Source organism: Fistularia commersonii, chromosome 29 (assembly GCF_037954325.1).
Source record: "Fistularia commersonii isolate RoL2024-O1a breed Wild chromosome 29, RoL_Fcom_v1.0, whole genome shotgun sequence".
Lineage (NCBI taxonomy): Eukaryota > Metazoa > Chordata > Actinopteri > Syngnathiformes > Fistulariidae > Fistularia > Fistularia commersonii.
In genome coordinates this window covers 3,154,138-3,175,156 of record NC_141312.1, presented here as the reverse complement: position 1 = coordinate 3,175,156, position 21,019 = coordinate 3,154,138, and the positions used below count along the sequence as shown (strand labels likewise).

Sequence of the window (21,019 nt, the reverse complement as noted above, 5' to 3'; positions counted from 1 at the left end):
TGTTCTAGATTATAATGAAATTCCAGAGAGAAAATCCTTAAAGTGGTGCACTATGACATTAAATGAATAAACTGCATGTGAATTGTGAACTGCAAAACCACTAGATCGCAAGGAGAGAAGTGGAAAAACCAATGCAAAATCAAAAGGTCATTTGATAATGAAAGTTTCCGGACTTGTCAGCTTTTCTGACTCAAGTCACTGGGTTTCAGGAAGTCAACTCAGGCTAGTGTGAGGTTGTTTTTGAATGGGTCAGATGAAGATAACTCCCAAGACTAGAACATTTTAAGGTTCTTGATTTATTGGGCCTGATCATAAATTACATTTTTAAATGTAATTTATGACTAGAATGTGATGTGAATGAGAAGACAAAAAGGACAAGTTAAAGCTTCCAGTTTTAAAGATGGTGAGTCAGGGGCAAACCTCTGGTATTTATTTAATATCTGCACTTTGGTATATCAGGGTTTGGTTTATTAAATTCCTAATTTTAAGCAATTTTGTAAGGCTTGCTTTGCCAGGTCTGCCTTCATACATTCAGTCTGAAGCAACTGAATGAAAAACAAAGAAAAGGTTGGGACCATGTTGCACTCATTCATGCAATCACACAAAAGAAACTTGGATATTGTATTTTCATTAATCTTTGAAGGTTTTGTATGTTACCACACACGACAACCATCAGCTGCTACTGCCATCAACTGCATCAAAGTAATGTATTTTGTATTTATATGTTAAGGTTCCCTTTTGGAGTAATGTGGATGGACAGGATCAAGAATCAGTTCATCAGAGAGACTGCACAGGGACTATTAGTAAACTGAAAGGCAGAACTAGTGAATATATTTGTGATGGCGAGGTTGAAGCTGCTAGGCAGGAGGCGAAGAGGAAAACAAGACAGGACATTTGTGGATGGAGTGTAAGAGGACATGAAGTTAAGAAGTTAGTTGGTTTTAGAGAATAGGATGGAGATAATAGGGTTCGATGGAGAAGGTTGATTCACTGTGGGGACCTATGGAGGCAGTTGCTGACAAGAGAAGAATAAGAAATTGTACTTTTAGTGTGTCGAAGTGTTAAGCAAGACACTGAACCCCTAACTGCTCTCCTGGCACTGATGGACGCCAGCCGACTGCTCATGGTTCATCCATAATGGGTTCTTTGCAGAGATCAAATTTCCCCAAGAGGGATTGATAAAGTATACATTATTATTGTTTATATGTGTGTGTATAGCTATGTATAGATAGATGTGTCTTTTATGTTAATGGCTCAAAATATATATGCTTGATATAGAGAGTAAATGTACTTTGTGTGTGTTTGTATGTATATATGTCTATATATACACCAGTGTAAATATAGATATCGGAAAAATAGCGGAGGTCCGAGCTCCCTCCTCCTCCCCCTCCCCTCCCCTTTTCATCACCCCCTCTTGAACGTGCAACGTAATGACGTTACTGCGCTGGCTCTTCCTGATTGGTGGAAACATTTTAACATCCCGCCCGCTAACATTCAGAAACTAGATGTTATCCGTGTAACTGCTTCGGCGAATTCGTTGAAAAACAAAAACAATTCCGTGTTACGGTAGCGTAGGTATTAAAAAAAAACGTCGCTGGTTTCGTTGGTTTTGTTGTATTTACCGTTAACGGTTTGTTTTAATTACCGTTGCTCGTTTGTTTTAGCTAACGGGGGCCGTTCCCGCTAGCGAGCTGTCAGTTTGGCCATCATGTCCGGCGGGGGTGTCATTCGAGGACGGGCGAGTAGCAACGACTGTCGCATTTACGTGGGGAATCTCCCGTTCGACGTCCGCACCAAAGACGTCGAGGATTTGTTCTACAAGTACGGGAACGTCCGGGATATTGTTCTGAAAACGCGGAGAGGAGGAGGACTTCCATTCGCCTTCGTGGAGTTCGAGGACCCGAGGTGATTGTTCGGCAGTAGCGTGTGAGCGCACCGAAGTCCGCCTGAAGTTACATACCAGACTTTCGGTTCCTGTCAACATATAGAGCAACAAACATCGTATTATCTAACGCCAATCCAATATTAGCATTTTTAAATAACAATTCACCTCTTGCAAATGTTCCGTGACGGCTCATGTTTAGTTTTCCGGTTTACCCCTAATTCGGTATTGTTCTACGACTAAACAGTCGAAATCAGCAATAAACAAACACATAATTACATGAAAAGCAATAATAACGTGAAGTTTAATCAAAGTCTCACTCTTTTTTTCTGGTCCACAAAGTGCTCATTAGCATGGATTTGTCTATTTCTATTTAGCTAGCTATCTAGCATCTACAATTCAGATAGTTAAGCTATTTCTTCATTCTCAAGGAAAATAAATTGATGATCTCTCTTTAACAACTATCATGGGTTTCAAGGTATCCTTCAGATCTAATTAATTTCCATGCAGATTCTGCTGGTTCCTCCTTTACTGTCTTCCTAGTTTTTCAAGCTGAATAGTTGCCAATATAGTCTGGGTAAAGACTAAATTTTTAGATATAAAATCCCTAATACAGCATCATAGACAATATTAGATCATTCCAATTCAAAAATCAAAATATTATTACGTTATTCATGTCAAGTTTTCCTTTTTTCCTGAAGGGATGCAGAAGATGCAGTTTATGGACGTGATGGTTATGACTACGATGGCTACCGCCTGCGTGTTGAATTCCCTCGGGGGGGACGTGGAGGTGGTGCTGGTGGTGGTGGCGGAGGAGCTTTTGGGCCCCAGAAGGGAAGGTTCGGACCCCCATCACGACGGTCAGAATACAGGGTTATCGTCTCAGGTAGGTGATTTCATATCGTACTTATTTCTTATTACTTTGATTTTAATTCTTTACAATTATTTATTGATTCTCTCCCTGTCAGGTCTTCCTCCCACAGGGAGCTGGCAGGACCTGAAGGATCACATGCGAGAGGCAGGTGATGTATGTTATGCTGATGTGTACCGTGATGGCACCGGCGTAGTGGAGTTTCTGTGCAAAGAAGACATGACCTACGCTGTGCGCAAGCTGGACGACACAAAGTTTCGATCTCATGAGGTTGGTTTGTGCCACAGATAGTTAAAGACTCATTTTCCTTTAAATTTTCTTCTTGACGAGGCTTCAGTGTTTATTACAGATAAGGTTTCTTTACTGCTGTTTAAGCTGATATTTTATCTTGACTGCACATGTACTTGCAAATGCACTTTGTGAGTTCCACACCAAACTGCACTCAATGTTTTACTTGCACTGCCAACACCATTCATATTTGTAATTAATGTTTACACTACCTATTTATTGTCAAAACAAATCCAAATGTACTGTGGATGGCACAGAATTTTTTTGTACAGGGAAACACGTTTCCACACTGTACATATGACGATAAACACTAAATCTTGAATCTTGACAGGCATATGACAGACATGGGTGGTTTGAAAGAGGTTTTTCTTAGCAATGATAACAAAATTGTAGGTCTTTACACAAAGCAGCCCTTTTCCATTGCTGCAGATTTTATTTGTCTGTGTGTGTTTAGGGTGAGACAGCATACATCCGTGTGAAGCTGGATGGTCGCTCTCGCTCCCGCAGCCGCTCCCGCTCCCGCAGCCGCAGTCGCAGTCGTAGCCAGAGCTACCCCGAACGTCAGCGCAGAGGGTCTTCTCCGCAACGCTCTCGCTCTCGCACCTAGACACCCATGATCTTCAGACAACAAAGCTTAAGATTCTGCAAGGAATATTCCTCCTTTTGTGCGTTCCATTTTTCCATATTATTTTTTTGTGATACAGTATCACCAGATTGGCAGAAATAACTAGGATTCGCATGTTGCACGCTATCTGTTTATATCTCTGTTGTTCCAGCTTCCCTCAGTGTTTCCCTTCCACCCAACCTGATCCTTTGCCTTTTGCCACATCCTTAGTTTTCATTTTATGTTCCACTTGTATTTAGTAATTGATACAAGTTAAATTTTTTCTTATTTAATCTTGCATTTACTATCGTACTTTGACCCTTTTGTGTGCATTTCTCTGTAGTGTTCAGAGGAGCAAGAAAGGATTGGAAGACAGGAAAAGGAAACTTTTAATATTAAGATAAACAGGAAGAGGAGGAGTCTAATATGACCCCAATGGTATGACGTCTGTGGCCTCTTGCAACACTGAACTCTGCATCAAACAAGGATTATCCTCTTAAAATCCTCAAAACGTGCTGTTATGGAACATTTAAGTTGTAATAGATTTTTTTAATTGCTGTTATAGGTACTCTACTTGTGCATGATCCTGTAATGTCTTTGCACTATACTGTACCTTGTGCTCTAAGAACAGCTTTAGTTGCTGGTGTACTAATTTTCATATAGTCCACACTTCTGTTCAGAGAACCAAAATTTTGCCTTTTTACATTGCTTGTCGTTTTGGGATGTAACAGTAACTCCCTCATAAATGAGTTTTATTTGTGAAGGCATAATTCTAACTTGCCCCCTTTTCTTTGGTTCTGCTGGCCTTCTGAAGGTTTGGACTGTGATCACTGTCTCCCGTTCCGGAACTGGATCAGGATTCAGGATCAGATTAGAAATAGGCATCAGGATGGATACATGGAGCAAGAGCGCGGGAGCAGGATCTCAAATCCAGCCCTGTCCACACAAACACAACAAACTGCAAATATTGTAGGGGATCATTCAAAACCAATTGGCCTTAAAACAGTCAAGGACTTTTGTGTTGGACCATAGAGACAGTCACTGATGTTGCCCTGATGGGTTTGTCTTTATTTCATATGTTAGTCTTCTCATTTTAGTGGAGCAAAGTTAGATCAACACAAAGAGGTGGGCTAGGATGTGAAGAATGGATCCACGCACAGAGGAAAGGAGGACAATATTCAGCAACCAGTTGAGGGAAGGGGAGGAGGCAGGAAACGTAACCTTCTGAGGGTACAATCTACAAACTCTTTTTCAATAAAAATTCAAACAGAATTTATAGTGATATTGTGTCTTTATTTTGTTGCGACACCAGTCATGTAGTGCAGTGAGTAATCTGGCTTTTAGTTGAGTAAAAGGCCTCTAGACTTGTAATCAGAAGGATCCTACCTTTTTCCAGAACGCATTTTGAGAGTTAAAAATAGAGATATTTTTGTCTGTTTGTCAGAGTCGAAGATGAATGAATTCTTCATGACACAGCAATTTCAGTGATATGCTGTCGGAGTTATAAACTGAAATGAGGCCACCTTGGCTCATTTTTTTAGTGCTCAGTATATAATGGCATGATTGTTCTCTTTTAAATGATCGTTATTTACAAATCTTTTTTTTTTATTCTATCAGATTTTTTGCTCATGATATGATAGAAAATAATCAAAATTGTCACTGTTTTATAAACAACCAAGACGGTTTCTTTAGCTGTGATGTGAGTCTAGGATGGTTCGTACCCTGGAGCAATAAAAACAAACAAAAATTATATACTCAAAATTAATGAAACAGGAACATTTCAATCAGTATTAATAATGATAAAAACAAAAATGAAAGTGGTCCACCTACTTCGGTGTGGGTCAAACACATCAGATAAACAAAACTTCAATGAAAGCTGCTATATTAAATGTTTAAGCATTTGTCGATACTCATAATTCACATTAGATCTGTGACCCGTCCCTTCTGAGCCCGGGGCTCTTCGATATTTTTGATCAACCTAATCACCTGGATCAATCAGACTCTCGTGGCAGCATGAGGGAGGAAGGAAGGGAGTAAGGGAGGGAGGAAGGGAGGGAGGGAGGAAGGAGACGAAGTGCATTCTGGGTGGAAATAAAATGCAGCCAGGATCCGCAAGTGAAAAACGCCGTCATCCGGGCGGAGGCTCAGCTCCAGCCAATCAGAGAGCGGAAGAGCCCTAAAGGGCGGGGCGGGGGGGCGCACGTTGTTCCTTCAATAAGGGAGCGGTGAGTTGTGCGGGACTGCGGTGCGACACACTACTTGACGTATAAACTAAACACATTTGGTAAGTTGGTCACAATTTCTATTTTAATAGGAGCGAAGGGCCAAATCGTGCTGATATTATATGAATAAAACCTCCGACAGGTGACAGCAAAATACGGCGTATGTGTGTGCGTGTGTCATGCTAGTCTCGCGTCCTGTGCGGGAGCCGAGCCTTTTAAACTCACTGACACTTATATTTCGACTTATTCCTTTTGTGCAAGAAGAAATGCAAAATACACCGGTGCAATTTGCGGCCTGGTATTGTATTTGAAAGTGTCCGTATTAATTATTGATTCCCGTGAAACCAACGCCAGATCGGATATCTATATATTTGATTTTTTTTTATTTTTATTTCAATAAATCAATTGAATTGACTTCTCGAGATATTTACGTCGCTACTTTAAAACGTTTTCTTTCTTGATGTAATGAGGTCGTTCTCTGTTGTGATGACACTTTATTTCGAAGTCAATTATAGTCGAAAGTGACTGGGATTGAGTGTAATATTTTATATTTAGCAAAGGGGACCTCATTAAGAGTAGCAGGAAATTATTGACCAGCATGACACACATCTATTCAGTAAAGGCCTGACAAGCTCAAATGGATTTATGCCTTTGTGTAACTATTTGTATACAATGGTGGGCAGAGTTGGTGCAGAATGTACATTATTTTGTACTGAATTTTAGGAAATGTTTGCATTTTTTTTCAATATATTAAACCTTTCAAATCTTATTTGTTCAGTCTAAACTCTATAACCAAGAGTTTAGATGTAAAGAGAGTGTGAGGAAACTGATTTTTTTTTCAGTGCAGTGAGTGATAATGCAATATCGTAGCATAAAATGCAAATGACAGAATAATCAATGTATCAATGTATGACCTCCTACATGTACTTCTGTGGGATCTCAGCACTCCCAAGAACCAGCCAAACTTTCACCTGCCTAGCAGTTCCACATAATATTAGTTCAACAACATAACTTACAACTAAGGCTACTTTCTGATGGTAGCATTACTTCTGTCATTTAAATGCTGATGCTCAGTAGTTCTACAATCAGGGAAAATTGTAAACACTGATGTAAATAACATGCTTTTAACTATTTTTCGTCTTTCTTTTTTTGCTGTAGTTGCAACACCAAAATGTCTGACAAAAAGGCAGTGATAAAGAATGCGGACATGTCGGACGAAATGCAGCAGGATGCTGTGGACTGTGCCATGCAAGCTATGGAAAAGTACAACATTGAGAAGGATATTGCTGCATATGTCAAAAAGGTACCTGAATCAATAGGTCATCAACAGCTCAGGCTTCATTGTTTTAGAATATCTTTATAGAGTTTGATATTTTTTTTATTCTATATTTGTGCATTTTCCTATCACTTAAAGCATTATTTTCAAGAATTGACAACATTCAGCATACCCAAAAATGACTGCTAACCCCCCCCCAACGTCCCAGTACCAGAAAGTGTCTTTAGTGTGAAGTAGGTGGAATATTAAAGATTCAAATGCAAGGCAATGTTTTGTACAAAGGCACTTTTCATAGCCCTTTTGGGAGTTATAAATCTTAAGAGCTTTGTGGCTCTAGAACCAAAAGGTGTATAAAGTATTCTTTAAAAATCTGACTATTTCTTTCTTCTTTATGACAGTTACATTAAAAGTGGTCCATTAATTGAAATATTACATATCAAACAAAGTTTAAACATTTCTAGTAACCTGAGGAAGGATGACTCTTTGCTGTCATCTGAGAAGTTGTAATGGAATTTTTTCTTTTCTGCAAGACTAGGACTCGTGGTAATGCATTATTTTCGTGTATGTTTGTACAAGTGAGTTTTAAATTGATGTCCTTGTTTCATCCGACACCAGTTTTGTCCTTGACTGATGTGCTAATGTATCCTCTCCTCTGCAGGAGTTTGACAAGAAGTACAACCCCACATGGCACTGCATTGTTGGCAGGAATTTTGGCAGCTACGTGACGCACGAGACGAAGCATTTCATCTACTTCTACCTCGGCCAAGTGGCTATTCTACTTTTCAAATCGGGCTGAATTCCTCCCCAAGCCAAGTTTGATTTCAGCCCTTTAATTCTGTGCCATGTTGTACATTTGCTGTCACACCACTGCAGACATGCCTACCTCCTGTTTTCCTGCTTGTTCAGTTTTACATTTTGCCACCTTCAGTACCACCATTTGTAAATGAAATGGCTGCTCATTTGTGTCAAGACTGTACTGTGTAAAGGCCTGTAAATGTAAAATTACTCAACATGCTTCATAAACAGAATTGTGACACATTTGTGATAATTTTTGCCGTGCAATTACTCATGGAAAAACGTATTTGTATAATTTGTTTTCCATGGGATTAAAACAAGTAACAGTGTTTTTGTTGAAATGCCTTAATTTTGAGTGTCAGCAGGCTGAATAGAACTTTTGCCTACACCCAATTTAAAATGGCATCCAAGCTCCTTAAGGTTTAGTACATGCTTGAACATTCCTGTTTCAACTTGAGTTGTAAATATTTATAATGTACCTGCTGTTTGGAATGCTTTGCGTGGTTTTCTCTTGTGATATTTTCAATATGGTGTGCTCACAAACAACTTTACAACAGTAAATTGGTTCAAAATACATGTTCGGAACTTGAATCTGAGTCTCCTATCTGTTCTGTAAACAACGCAATAGAAATTCTCTCAATTCAGCCTGGCCGTTTTGCTGGCAGGTCAAGGGTAATCGTTCCCAATTCCAATTGGCTCGTGGGGGTAGGAATCCATGGTCATGTAGCTTAGGAGGAGAACTGAAGGATGAGACTGGATTTTGTAACTAGGAATGTTCCAATATTAGTATTACTCCTTTACTGCAATTATTGAAGTGCTGTGCTACATGGGAACTTCATTGCTAGGCCATCTGGTATACCTGTCAAAGTTGGTTAAGTTTCCATTGTTACAGCCAAGGAGAATTACTAGCCCAGCGAGACAAATATGAAAGCCTCAATATTCTTTTCAAATACAGTTGTGTGGAAATATTGCCAAAGTCTTGGCAACAAAATGGATCTTGAAATAAGTACCAGTTTGTCTCCTGTTTTTTCATTTACTTCACTGTGCTCTATTTTAGAATGTCAAGTAAATGTTTCAATCCCCACAGAGGGGGGCTCAGGGATTACTCACCCTAGCAAGGATTGCTATTAATATTTGGGATCCAGCGAGTTTGAGCTGCTTTATTATTTATATATTTCACAAATCAAAAAAAATGTTCATATTTGTTCAACGTGGCTTTTAATTTTTTTCTTATGTAACTTTTGGAAAGTAGTCCAATGGTGAACCAGTTGAGAGATTTTAAACAGACTCACTATTCATGGCTCCATCTCAGCACAATTGCTCTTAAAAACATCTGCTACCGGAAAGGGAAAGTAGAACTTCCGGGGTCAACATGGCCGTTTTAAACCCGAATTTCAGTCTCCACAGAAGAAGCTCAGGGATTAATCACCTTAGCAAGGATTGCCCTCTGGTGACGTGGAGCTGCTCTAGTACTCACATTTCATTCAGTTTCATTAATATACATTAATGTTATTCATATATTTTACATGACTTTTATTGTTTGTTCCTCTTGTAATTATGGAAAGAGCTAAGCTAGTGGAGCGGTTGTAAACAGACTCCATTGATGGGTCGTCGTCTGCGCTGTGGTGAATAAAAACTGCTACCGGAAGGGGAAAATACAACTTCCGGGTACAGCATGGCCGCCCAGACACTGTCACTAGCGCCGGCCCATGTTAGTCGCGGTGATGTTGCCGCTTCCCCGTCTGTGGCTTTGTCACCCGAGGCCGCCCCGTTCACCCCGATGGGCGCGGACGGCTGGCAGCGGAGTCCGGCTTCGGACGCCGAGAAGCAGTTCTCCCGCTGCGCCGCGAAGCTCCGGGCTCTCCGGCCGGAATCCGAGCAGCTCAGGGAGGAGCTCAACCTGCTCTTTGACCAACTCCTGTCTGAATACTACAACCGATCCTTCGACCCCAGCATCAGCATCCAACCAGAGGTACCAGACGACTCGTGTCGCCACTTATAAATGTTTGAAATTACACCGAATACTTAATTACTATTTTCAAAAGTATCAGCCAGAATGAAAGGCAAGGTGTACAAAACTGTTGAGATCAGCGATGCTGTACTGTATGGTTTAGAGTCAGTGGCAATGAGGAAGCAGAGCTGGAGGTAGCAGAGATGAAGATATTGAAGATATTGATCAGGAAGGATTGGCTCAGGAATGAGTCCACCGGAGCGACAACCCGTTAAGTGTTTTGGAGATAAGGTCAGTGAAGCCAGGCTGAGATGGTTCGGTCATGTGCAGAGGAGGGATAGTGAATATATAGATAGAAGGATGCTAAGGTTCCAACAGCCAGGTAGGAGGCCCAGAGGAAGACCAAGAGAAGATTTATGGATGTAGTGACAAAGGACATGAAGATAGTTGGTGTGAGAGAAGATGATGGAGAGAATAGGGTTATAATGGTTTTGACAGCAACAGTCCAGGATGTTCTCCACACATCTGGCGAGAACAAAGCATATAGGAGTTTAAAATGCTCAGTGTATCTCTGTTCATTGTACATTTGCCTTGTTACCCCTTTGCTGTGTTGCTCGTGCAAATGCTCCATTCTTATGAGAATTAAAGATCTTAAATTGGATTCAATGTTATTGACTACTGTGTACATCAGAGATTTCTCTATCAATCAGGGAAAAGGTTGGAGAACCAATTGATATTTACAAACATAACCTGGCCAAAAGGCCACAGCAGGGAAAATGGATAAACACAAATACCTTCAACTGCTCCTAATCATCTTCTGCAATCTAACCCTCTCCTCTGTATACTCTTCTCTCTATATCCACTTTCACCACATCCATGAACACACATAGACTGTATACCAAAAAACACAGGAGCACGCGTGTTAAATGATAAGAGTAGGATAATGGCAGGAGTAAGGATAGGTGAGTGATCAAACAGGACAAGCATGTGTGTGTGTGTGTGCGCACCTCTTCTCAAGTCACGATTTGAGACCCCGGGTCACATTCATTTGGAAAACCCCTGGATGTAATCAGCAGATGTGGTCAAATCACTTTCTTAAACCTTTAATTGCTCTTTAAAGGACGTCTGCGCGCTGCTGAAACATGCCAGTTCTCTTGTGCCGCTCAGTCAAGAACACTTGGTCGTCAAATTCTGTCAGCTAGTTCATCATCTCCTTAATCAACTCAAGGTAAGTTTTCAGTTTTCTCACACAAAAGCTGATAAATCTACTGTTCTTGCGACTGCATGCTTACGACGTGTTCTCAGGTAATCATGGACGAGCAGACTTTGGAGGTGTTATTGAACTACACTGCCGGTGCCTTGCGAGTGTGCAGTACGTGGACACACTCCGGTGTCCTTCTGGCTCTCTCCACGATAGTATATGGGAATGGGCCTCAGTGCCACCAGGTACAAGCTGTGTGACACTTTTTTGTGATTAAAGTGGCTGATGGAAGTGATTACTTACAGAGATTTCTCTTCTTGAATAGCACTTGGGCCACTTCCTGGGCAAAGATGGACTTCTCCTGCTGTATAGTTCGCAATCTCAGCCTGATATGGAGCTACGCCGTGTTTCGCTGACTTGTATGGCGAACATCTGTCTCAGGTAGTGTCTTTATGAGTCTCATGAGTGTGATCTATGTGTTTTTTTTTTGTATTACATATATTTTTGCCGAATAACCGATTTTTGATGGGAAGATTTTCAATGCGGTGAATGTTAAAAGTCGTTGCCAAAAGAAATTGACACTTCTTAGAATGACCTTTATGTGTCCATATTAGTTTTTTCTCTAAATATTTTAGACTACAACCAAGCACCAGTTTTAACCCCAATTTTCCTCCTCCTCCTATGGACTTTTAACCTCCACCAGGATCCCTGGTCAGCCACCTCTGGATGATGAATACAGAAATTTATGTTTCTCAGTCTTCCTGAAAGCACTTCAGTCCCCCAAACCGTCCGACACCGATGAGCTGTTTTATTGTATGGTATGGATAATTTCATCTTGTATTCACCATCTCATGTAGAAACTTACCTTTTCATAATTTTTTTATGTTTCTGTGTGCAGGTGACCCAGGCAGCACTTAAAGGACTTCAGTGTTGTCTTTCAGGGGGGAAATGGAAATTTGGTGGAGGGGAGGAGTTTGGATCAGTACTTGCCGCTCTTAAGGTGCACTATCAAAAACTACTATAATAATTTCAGCAACAGCTCTCCAGCAAAACATCATATGAAAGCTATTTTGTTTTTATAATTTGGATATTTTTTTGCAGAGGCTCATGTTCCAGGGAGCTCCAGGGGTGAGTGTCGAGTGGCCAGCTGTACTTTACCCAGCTCCCCTTCCTCAGTACGAGAGTCTCCCTGCAGACAAACCTGCTGAGCAAACACAACAGCATGAACCACAGAAGGACACCGCTGTTCCAGGAAAGGTGAGACATCCCTCTCATTTAATTGTCTTTAATTCTAGTGAATCCAAAGGATTGACATTGAACGGAAGTGTTTTGCTCAAAGAATAAAAAGAGGAAGTCCAGGGGGAAGGGGAAGAAGACCAGCACTGCTGGGGTCACGGGGGATGACAGAGAGGAGGATGACAGAGAAGCTCCTGCCTCATTGAAAAATGGAGGAAAAGATGAAGGAAAGCCCTGTGTTCCATCTTTCTACCCGTCTTGGAAGCATAGCTCTTCGGACTCAGAGTTTTCCGACCCAGAAGGAAGCGCGCAGAGCAAATTGAGGTACATCACATTACATTTATCCACTTCAGCAAGCAGTGATCAAACAGCAAGTCTTTTGTGTGAAGAGGATAGTTAGTAATTCATTTTCCTCCCTAATACAATTGGAGAATCTGAATAACCGTCTGTTTTGTCATTCTCTTCAACGTTTCTCTTTCAGACTTTACCACGGTCGAGTGCGTCAGGTAGCTTTGCATTGCCTGCTGGCAGCCATGAAGAGTGTAGAGAAGCGCACGTTGTATGGGTACTGGTCCTCCTTTATCCCAGACTCCCCCGGTGGGAGAACACCAAGCCTCACTCTCCTCACAATAATACTAAAGGACCCCTCACCCAAGGTATAGAACAATGTCACCCACTGTTAAAAATGCTATGATCCCCAAAACACAACTATTAATTAATCCAATTTAAGTCATTGCCTATATTAACCCACAGATGTTTTTTTTTTTTTTACTGGAAATTTCTGAATATGGGCAAGAAGTGATGAGAAAATAGTAAAAAGGCGGTATTTCCAAATCAGTGAAAAAATTAACTGGCTGCAGAATACTCAAATAGACTAGGAAGTATTTGAAAACAAGCAAAAGCTATCTGGAAAATAAACAAGAAACCATGTGGTTGTCGGTAATTTTTTTTTTCTTTCTCCTTTGACAAACTACAAGCCTTGTACAATCCGATTCAATCGTGAGTGTAGTTACAGCCTTCATCATGGCGATAAAGTAGTCAACAGAGATGCTTTGTCTTCTTCCAGGTGCGTGCGAGTGCTCTTCAGGTGTTGACGGCCATGTTGGATGGTTCCCGACAGTTCCTGGCCGTGGCTGAAGACACAGCGTCCCCCCGTACATCTTACACCCCCTTTTCCCTCACATTGGCCACTGCCATCAGAGAGCTCCACCGCGCTCTCAGCCTGGCCCTGCTGGCCGAAACCTCCCCTCAGACGCTCACACAGGTCATAAAGGTAGGTGAACTTTCTTGCCTCTATTTAAAAATGTCAGATTAATCAGCTTTTTTTCTTTTGACAGCCATTTTTTCTAGGCACAAAACCAAGCTGAAGATTCCCCTGCCAGGCATGCTAATCCATAAACCTTTGTGTGTGTGATCTGTGTTAGTGTTTTGCCTACCTGGTAGTCAATTCCCCCTACCACCGTCTCCGACCCGGGCTGCTCAGTGCCATCTGGAAGCAGATTCGTCCATTCGTGCGCCACAGAGGTCTGTGGTTTTATCCCAGTTTTTTAAAATTTCATTACAACATGCGGATTTTAACACTACTGTTTTGCATCGTCAGATGTGAACGTACGCGTGTCAGTCTTGACGCTTTTCGGCGCCCTCGTGACGACTCAGGCTCCGCTACCGGAAGTGCAGCTCCTCCTCCGACAGCCGGAGGGCAGTGGCGCCGGCTCCTTTTCGCCGCAGGAGTTGGCTCTCAGCTGGAGGCAACGAGACGGGGTCACCACATCCCAGCGCACCTCGCAAACACACTCCCCCCTGCTTCCTCACACTCCTGGAGAAGGGGACAACAACCCGCCCTGGCTGCTACAGCTCTGTGTGTCCCTGGTGACCCAGCCCAGGGACGATCCGTCAGACAGCGAGGGGCCTGGAGGTGGGGGTGCTTTGGAGCCCTCCACCGTACGGGTAGAAGCCCTGCAGGTGAGAGCCAGAGGGTTGAGAACGAGTTCAGCCACAGAAATAGATCTGAAGATCCAGTTTTATTAACCGGTGTTTTCCATGTGACTCAGGTGCTGTGCTACCTGGTGCGTGGTTACATTTCTCTCGCACAAGGCTGTCTCTGTGAGATAGGACAGGTGAGCGCTCGCTGTCTCGGCGAGACTGACCCTGCTATACAACTCCATGGAGCTAAGGTAAGCGCAATAATGATAATATTGATTATTCTAAAAAAAGCGAACCAGATTTGATGGGCCCGTCTAATTTTATCTTTCTGTGGTTGCAATTGCGCTTTGCCCCTTATTTGCAATTGCCCTTAAATGCTCTTAATAGGTAGATGGAATAAACTACAACATAGAAATTCTCCATCCAAAACTGTCTTAAAAATATCTTACTTTATAAGATAAAATATATTTATACTTATTATACTTATTTTATAATAACTGTAGTTGTTTTCCTACTCTAGTTGAGCTAATGATGACAATAGTTTCATTGTCCACATTTAAAATCATTCATATAATAATACAAAAGTATTTTTTAACAAGTAAGTTTGCAAAGTGATGAGATAGCTGATAAAATAGTCAATATGGAAAATCATAAATAACTGCAGCCGCCCTGTGAGTGGCTGTTGTGGTGTAGCTTTGGCCCTCTGCGATGCTGTGCAGGACGAAAATAGAATGATGTACCATCTCCTGTCAGAAATTATATATCCAATCAATGGTCATTTGTACTCGTGTTTCTTGCATAGCTGCTTGAGGAGTTGGGCACTGGAATGATCATGCAGTACAGAGCAGAAAACAACATGCCCGAAAGTTCCAGAGTTCCCATGAGCCAAGTAAGTACAATCGCCTCGCGATCCTTTACATCCGGTCTCAGTCAGCCTTGAGGTGAGAGTACCGGCGGGGAAAATCTCGAGAACAGACGGTTACAATTATGCCTTGTGGTAGAAGGAAACATCACATCATATTTTAATTATTATACAAACTTTTTCTCATTGTCTAAAAATGTTTTTTTTTCCATTTTTCAGTATTACTTTCACTCAATATTCTGGAAATCAAAAGTATTTGTTTTGAATTCTGCACATTCTCAAAATGAGTTGCGAAATGTCAAATGAGGACACTGTCTCTGTTTTCATAGATCTTTTCCCGACCCTTGTTTTGTGCCAAATCTTGACAACAATAAACTACCATAATTTCCGGACGATATGCCGCGACTTTTTTCACGTAAACAACGACGTGGCTAATATATAGACTTTGGGTGGGGGACGCTAACGAGCTTCACGCCGCTAAAACGTTTATCCTTGTCATATCAGACCTATAAAATGACCGGGAAATTCTGAGTCCGTTCAACTCCGACACCGAAGAAGACGACTTTGAGATAACGATGGGCTAGTCGGTGCGGCTTATATTGAGGTGCGCTTAATAGTCCGGAAATTAGGGTAATTTTAAGCCCCAAAATATTCCCGAACCAACCTTTTTTTTTTTTTTTTTTTTTTAAAACAAAATGAAGGAAATATGAAGAACTTTTAGAAATATCCTTTCACTGGTATAGTTTATGCAAGACTTTTCCTAAGTTACATTTATAAGCGTCCATATCAATAGACATATATGTGCTCTGGTATAGGTTATGCAGTTTTGGTCCGAGGTCCTGAGTGGGCCGCTGAACGGAGCACTGCAGAATGAACAGCATCCCCTTCTGCAGACGAGTGCCTGCAACGCTCTATCTTGCATCCTGCCACAGGCCTTTGCACAGCTGCCTGTGAGTTCCCTTTCAGCCTAGCTCTACTACATTGCTGTTATCTGTACTGTTCATGTACTGAAATGGTTGTTTTCAGGACAAAACCCAGCTGATGTGCATCACTGTGCTGCTCGGCCTGACCTACAGTGACAAGTATCTGGTGAAGACTGCGGCCATCCGGGCTTTGGGAGTCTACATACTCTTCCCGTGTCTGAGAGGGGTAGGAACGATGACTGTTCTGAAATGTCACATCACCAGGATTCCCTGTGCAGCTTTCTTTTCTTAATTTGTTATCAGGATGTGATGTTTGTGGCAGACACAGCAAACACTATCCTCGACGCCCTGGAGGACCGTTACTTAAATGTCCGTGTCAAAGCTGCGTGGTCCCTGGGGAATCTGACCGACACCCTTATTGTCAATATGTAAGAGACTGCACCTTTCTAGAACGTGCATGAGAAATCAGCTGAAGAAACATGAATCTTATCAGTTTATTTACTTGGCAGGGAGACCGTCGGTGTGGATTTCCAAGAGGAGATATCAGACATGCTGCTTCTCAAGATGCTGCAAGCAGCCACCCGTGCAGCAATTGACAAAGACAAGGTTTGAAAATTCACATGTGTACATATAAGAAATTCAGAACTTAAGTGCGCTATCTTCATGTTGGTATTCCACTTCTTGCCTTTCCCTCCAACGGTGCAGGTGAAGTGTAACGCAGTGAGAGCGCTCGGGAATCTGCTCTACTTCCTGCGACAGAGTCAGATGGACCGGGCTGTGTTTCAGCACCCGCTGGAGGACGCAGCCCGAGCTCTCGTCAAGACCGTCCAGTCGGTGGCCATCATGAAGGTCCGCTGGAACGCCTGTTACGCTTTGGGAAAGGCGTTCAAAAACCCTGCCTTGCCACTTGGTAAGTATTTATTCTCACCGCAGTATTTTTTATTTTATTTTATTTATTTTTTTTGAACAATGTTCAACCTGTTTTGAACCCTTACTTTGTCAAGGTGTCATAAGGACCCAATGGCCAATGGCCTGCAATGAGAGGGACAGTTTGATACTTCTGTTTGTATGGTTCTTTTTTTTTTTTAAGGTACTGTCTGCCAAGTCTGTAACACTGGCATGTTAAAGGAATTTACTTCAATGTTTCTACATAAAGAGGAGAGTGGCTGCTGAATAAAATAATTCCAGAAAAGTCAGTGGCGGAGTTTCATCTTTTATTCGATGATGGCGCAGAGGACCTCAAGATGAAATAATCCGATTCCAGCCAATTCATCCAATCTGATCGGAACGAGGAAATTTCCACTTTTACTCGAAGTGAAATAAGAAATCCCATTGACTGTAAATCAAATTTGCTGTGACAGAGGAAAGCCAGGAGAGTATTTGTTATGCTGGAGTGCAGAAGACACCCTAACCCTAACCCTACACCTAACAAAAACAACTTCTCTGTCTTACTCTCAGATAAAGCCTCTTGGTCTGGGGATGCCTTCTCCGCGCTGTGCAGCGTGGTCACGTCCTGCAAAAATTTCAAAGTGCGGATCAGCTCCGCTGCAGCCCTTGCCGTCCCTGCCCGCCGTGGATGTTACGGTGACGAGACGCGATTCAGCTGCGTGTGGCACTCCCTTGCCACAGCGCTGGAAAACAGCGAGGATACCAACGACTTCTTAGAGTTCCGATACAGCGCCAGCCTGAGACACGCACTTTCGCACGCCCTCCTGCACCTTCTCAGCCTGAGCCGGATGCAGGACATGCCCGCCCTCGCCGAGTCCTTGGCCGGGGAGGAAGGGGGGAGCATCAAGGAACACCTTCTGAAATATCTAAAGGCAGAAGATGGAGGAGAAGGAACAGAGGGTGGGGACAGTTTTAATCCACAGCAGAGAATCAGGAATGTTCAGGACACCCTGACCAGACTGAGGGGGCTGGAGGCGGAGGGGGAGGAACGGGCTAGTCGGGAGGTCCTGGTTGGTTTCTTAGATGATTTGTTGAAAGTCTGTGAGGAGCCTTTGTGCCTCCCTGTGAAGTGAGTCTTATTTGTTCTTGTAGACGTGTCACACTTCATCAGTGCCGCCCCGTAAAGCAGTTTTCTTTCTTTTCTCATTTCCTTCTGCTTGACAAACCAAGAGGTATGATTGACCTCAAACCTCATGACCTCCAGGAAAACAGTCCCGTCAGAAAAACAACTAACACAGTCAAGCTGGAGACACGTAACATGGATTTGCACAAAGAAACGGGGATCCAGATTTACATTTCTTGGCATTAAGCAAGGAAAAGTTTTTTTTTTTTTTTTTTTTGTTTCACCTCTTTCTACAAAGACTGATGCAGGATATGATGCAGTACAAAAATAGCAAAGGACATGAAAACCACATAAAATAATAATGACAATCTCATGAAAATAAGTTTGTGATAACAATTTACAGAGCAATTAATTACCACAAGATGATTTAAAAAATGAAATGTAAGCAAAGAATCATTTCAGAGAATGAGTTAAAAGTGACTCAAGTTTAATTGTAATATATGCGATCCTGTCTGGCTTTCTGATAGGTGGTTCAAGACCTTTGTTTTGGAGAAGTCAAATGAAGTTCCATCGTTTTAGTTCTGTGCTGGTAAGCACAAGTTGTCCTAAACCTGCTGACCTTGAAGGTCTACAAGCCTCATAACTTGTTAAAACCATCATTTAAGCGTTTATGTTTTACATGTAATGTTTTATTTATTTTTTAAGCAACACTATTGTTTTATGTTATCATTCTTGAATATTGTACAAGGTGGTTCTTTCAAGCAATAACAATAAATACCAGCTCCCAGCTGTGTGATGGAAAAACCTCCACTGCTTTCAGTCTGTCTGGTAAATCTGCATCTGCAGTCGCAGATCTGGGAAAAAAAGATTCCTAGAACGCTGATTTTGGTCACATATCAGTCTGAGTAGACCAGTTGAACTACTGAGTATTACAGTAGTTTCTTGAGACAAAAATGACTTCACAAAGTGTCCCAAGATCTGAGAAACTATCTGGGAATATTTGCATTTTTTTCCTTTCACAATGTTTGCAATAGTTCTATTAAAAAAGTTAAAGTGCATTTCCAAAACAGATACAGAGATTCACTTCACTGCTGGTTGTCTAATTTCTTATTATGTGCAAACACTTTATTAATGTGTCAACTAGCATAACCAAATACACCATTTTCTCATGTAAAAGATTGTAGATGCTTCCAGAAACAAAAGCAAACACATTATATTAATATTTTTAAGTACATTTCCCCTACACACCTAGGTGAGTCACAGATGCAATTTGTTAATAATAATAAACCATTTCGAACTGCATGGAGAGAGCAATTAATATTGATTATTGGGAACTTCTTCTTCTTCTTTCGGCTTTTCCCGTTAGGGGTCGCCACAGCGAGTCAACTTTCTCCATCTAACCCTATTCTCTGTATCTTCCTCTCTCACACCAGCTACTTTCATATCCTCTCTCACTACGTCCATAAATCTTCTCTTTGGTCTTCCTCGAGACCTCTTGCCTGGCAGCTCCAATTCCAGCATCCGTCTACCAATATATTCACTATCTCTTCTCTGTACATGACCGAACCATCTCAGTCTGGCTTCTCTGACCTTCTCTCCAAAACATCGAACATGTGCCGTCCCTCTGATAGATTCATTCCTGATCCTATCCATCCTGGTCACTCCCAAAGAGAACCTCAACATCTTCATCTCTGCAACCTCTAGTTCTGCCTGCTGTCTTTTGGTCATTGTAACAGTTTCTAGTCCATACATCATCGCTGGTCTCACCACTGTCTTGTACACCTTTCCTTTTATTCTGGCCGATAGTCTTCTATCACATAGTACCCCTGACACTTTTCTCCACCCATTCCAACCTGCTTGGACCCGTCTCTTCACCTCTTTTCCGCACTCTCCGTTGCTCTGGACTGTTGACCCTAAGTACCTGAAATCCTCCAGCTTCTTGATCTCCATTCCCTGTAGCCTCACCGCTCCACCCGAGTTCCTCTCATTCACACACATATATTCTGTCTTGCTGCGACTAACTTTCATTCCTCTCCTTTCCAGAGCATACCTCCACCTCTCTAGATTTTCCTCTACCTGTTGTCTGCTCTCACTACAGATCACAATGTCATCCGCAAACATCATGGTCCATGGGGATTCCTGTCTAACTTCATCTGTCAGCCTATCCATCACCATTGCAAACAAGAAGGGGCTCAGTGCTGATCCCTGATGGAGTCCCACCTCCACCTTGAACTTCTCTGTTACCCCTACAGCACACCGTACCAGTGTCTCACAGCTAGCATACATGTCCTGCACCAGTCCAACATACTTCTCTGCCACTCCAGACTTCCTCATACAATACCAGAGCTCCTCTCTTGGCACCCTGTCATATGCTTTTTCTAGGTCTACAAAAACGCAGTGCAACTCCCTCTGGCCTTCTCTGTACTTTTCTATTAGCATTCTCAACGCAAATACTGCATCTGTAGTACTCTTCCTAGGCATGAAGCCATACTGCTGTTCACAAATGCTGACTTCTGCTCTCAGTCTAGTTTCCACTACTCTTTCCCATAACTTCATTGTATGGCTCATCAACTTTATCCCTCTGTAGTTGCCACAATTCTGCACATCCCCTTTATTCTTAAAAATAGGCACCATCACACTTTGTCTCCATTCTTCAGGCATCTTCTCACTCTCTAAGATCCTGTTGAATAATCTAGTCAGAAAATCTACCGCTGCCTCTCCTAGACACTTCCACACCTCCACAGGTATATCATCAGGACCAACTGCTTTTCCACTCTTCATCCTCTTCAATGCCTTCCTCACTTCACTTTTACTAATTTTTGCTACTTTGTGGTCTACAATAGTCACCTCTTCTACCCTTGCCTCTCTTTCATTTTCCACATTCATCAGTTCTTCAAAGTACTCTTTCCATCTTCCCATCACTCTTCTAGCATCTGTCAATACATTTCCCTCTCTGTCCTTTATCACCCGGACC

The 21,019-nt window shown here is 42.1% G+C and overlaps 3 protein-coding genes across 6 annotated transcripts; all 3 read left to right on the top strand.

Moving 5' to 3' along the window:
* The first annotated feature begins 1,437 nt into the window (after positions 1–1,437).
* On the top strand, positions 1,438–4,913 carry LOC147216671 (serine/arginine-rich splicing factor 1-like). 4 transcript variants are annotated; one of them, XR_015109073.1, is made up of 6 exons: positions 1,438–1,905; positions 2,584–2,768; positions 2,851–3,023; positions 3,496–3,706; positions 3,989–4,083; positions 4,460–4,913. XR_015109073.1 is itself a non-coding variant. In XM_086177256.1 (4 exons), exons 1-4 carry the CDS (start codon positions 1,709–1,711, stop codon positions 3,646–3,648), a joined length of 708 nt encoding a protein of 235 aa, XP_086033382.1. In that variant the 5' UTR covers positions 1,439–1,708; the 3' UTR covers positions 3,649–4,913. The 4 variants fall into 4 exon arrangements, 1 of the variants encoding a protein (XP_086033382.1); XR_015109071.1 differs by having other exon boundaries at positions 3,989–4,913; XR_015109072.1 differs by having other exon boundaries at positions 1,439–1,905; positions 3,496–4,083.
* A 918-nt stretch (positions 4,914–5,831) lies between these two features.
* dynll2b (dynein, light chain, LC8-type 2b) lies at positions 5,832–8,527 on the top strand. Its single transcript, XM_086177071.1, has 3 exons — positions 5,832–5,929; positions 7,026–7,170; positions 7,802–8,527. The coding sequence occupies exons 2-3, from the start codon at positions 7,039–7,041 to the stop codon at positions 7,937–7,939; spliced, it is 270 nt and encodes an 89-aa protein (XP_086033197.1). The 5' UTR covers positions 5,832–5,929; positions 7,026–7,038; the 3' UTR covers positions 7,940–8,527.
* A 1,075-nt stretch (positions 8,528–9,602) lies between these two features.
* Positions 9,603–18,849, top strand: heatr6 (HEAT repeat containing 6). The gene is made up of 20 exons (XM_086176872.1): positions 9,603–9,910; positions 11,010–11,117; positions 11,195–11,335; positions 11,416–11,531; positions 11,794–11,908; positions 11,989–12,090; positions 12,192–12,347; positions 12,430–12,650; positions 12,808–12,982; positions 13,393–13,599; positions 13,751–13,850; positions 13,927–14,288; positions 14,378–14,500; positions 15,052–15,138; positions 15,927–16,061; positions 16,138–16,260; positions 16,338–16,462; positions 16,544–16,640; positions 16,740–16,944; positions 17,493–18,849. The coding sequence occupies exons 1-20, from the start codon at positions 9,614–9,616 to the stop codon at positions 18,053–18,055; spliced, it is 3,558 nt and encodes a 1,185-aa protein (XP_086032998.1). The 5' UTR covers positions 9,603–9,613; the 3' UTR covers positions 18,056–18,849.
* Positions 18,850–21,019: the final 2,170 nt, after the last annotated feature.

What these genes read in the sequence shown, in the direction of transcription:
- LOC147216671 (XM_086177256.1), top strand. Translation starts at nt 1,709, where the DNA reads ATGTCCGGCGGGGGTGTCATTCGAGGACGGGCGAGTAGCAACGACTGT. An exon ending in GTGGAGTTCGAGGACCCGAG is followed by an intron (nt 1,906 to 2,583) that starts GTGATTGTTCGG and finishes TTTTTCCTGAAG; the next exon opens with GGATGCAGAAGATGCAGTTT. An exon ending in CAAAGTTTCGATCTCATGAG is followed by an intron (nt 3,024 to 3,495) that starts GTTGGTTTGTGC and finishes GTGTGTGTTTAG; the next exon opens with GGTGAGACAGCATACATCCG.
- dynll2b (XM_086177071.1), top strand. Translation starts at nt 7,039, where the DNA reads ATGTCTGACAAAAAGGCAGTGATAAAGAATGCGGACATGTCGGACGAA. An exon ending in TTGCTGCATATGTCAAAAAG is followed by an intron (nt 7,171 to 7,801) that starts GTACCTGAATCA and finishes TCTCCTCTGCAG; the next exon opens with GAGTTTGACAAGAAGTACAA.
- heatr6 (XM_086176872.1), top strand. Translation starts at nt 9,614, where the DNA reads ATGGCCGCCCAGACACTGTCACTAGCGCCGGCCCATGTTAGTCGCGGT. An exon ending in GCATCAGCATCCAACCAGAG is followed by an intron (nt 9,911 to 11,009) that starts GTACCAGACGAC and finishes TGCTCTTTAAAG; the next exon opens with GACGTCTGCGCGCTGCTGAA. An exon ending in TACGGGTAGAAGCCCTGCAG is followed by an intron (nt 14,289 to 14,377) that starts GTGAGAGCCAGA and finishes CATGTGACTCAG; the next exon opens with GTGCTGTGCTACCTGGTGCG.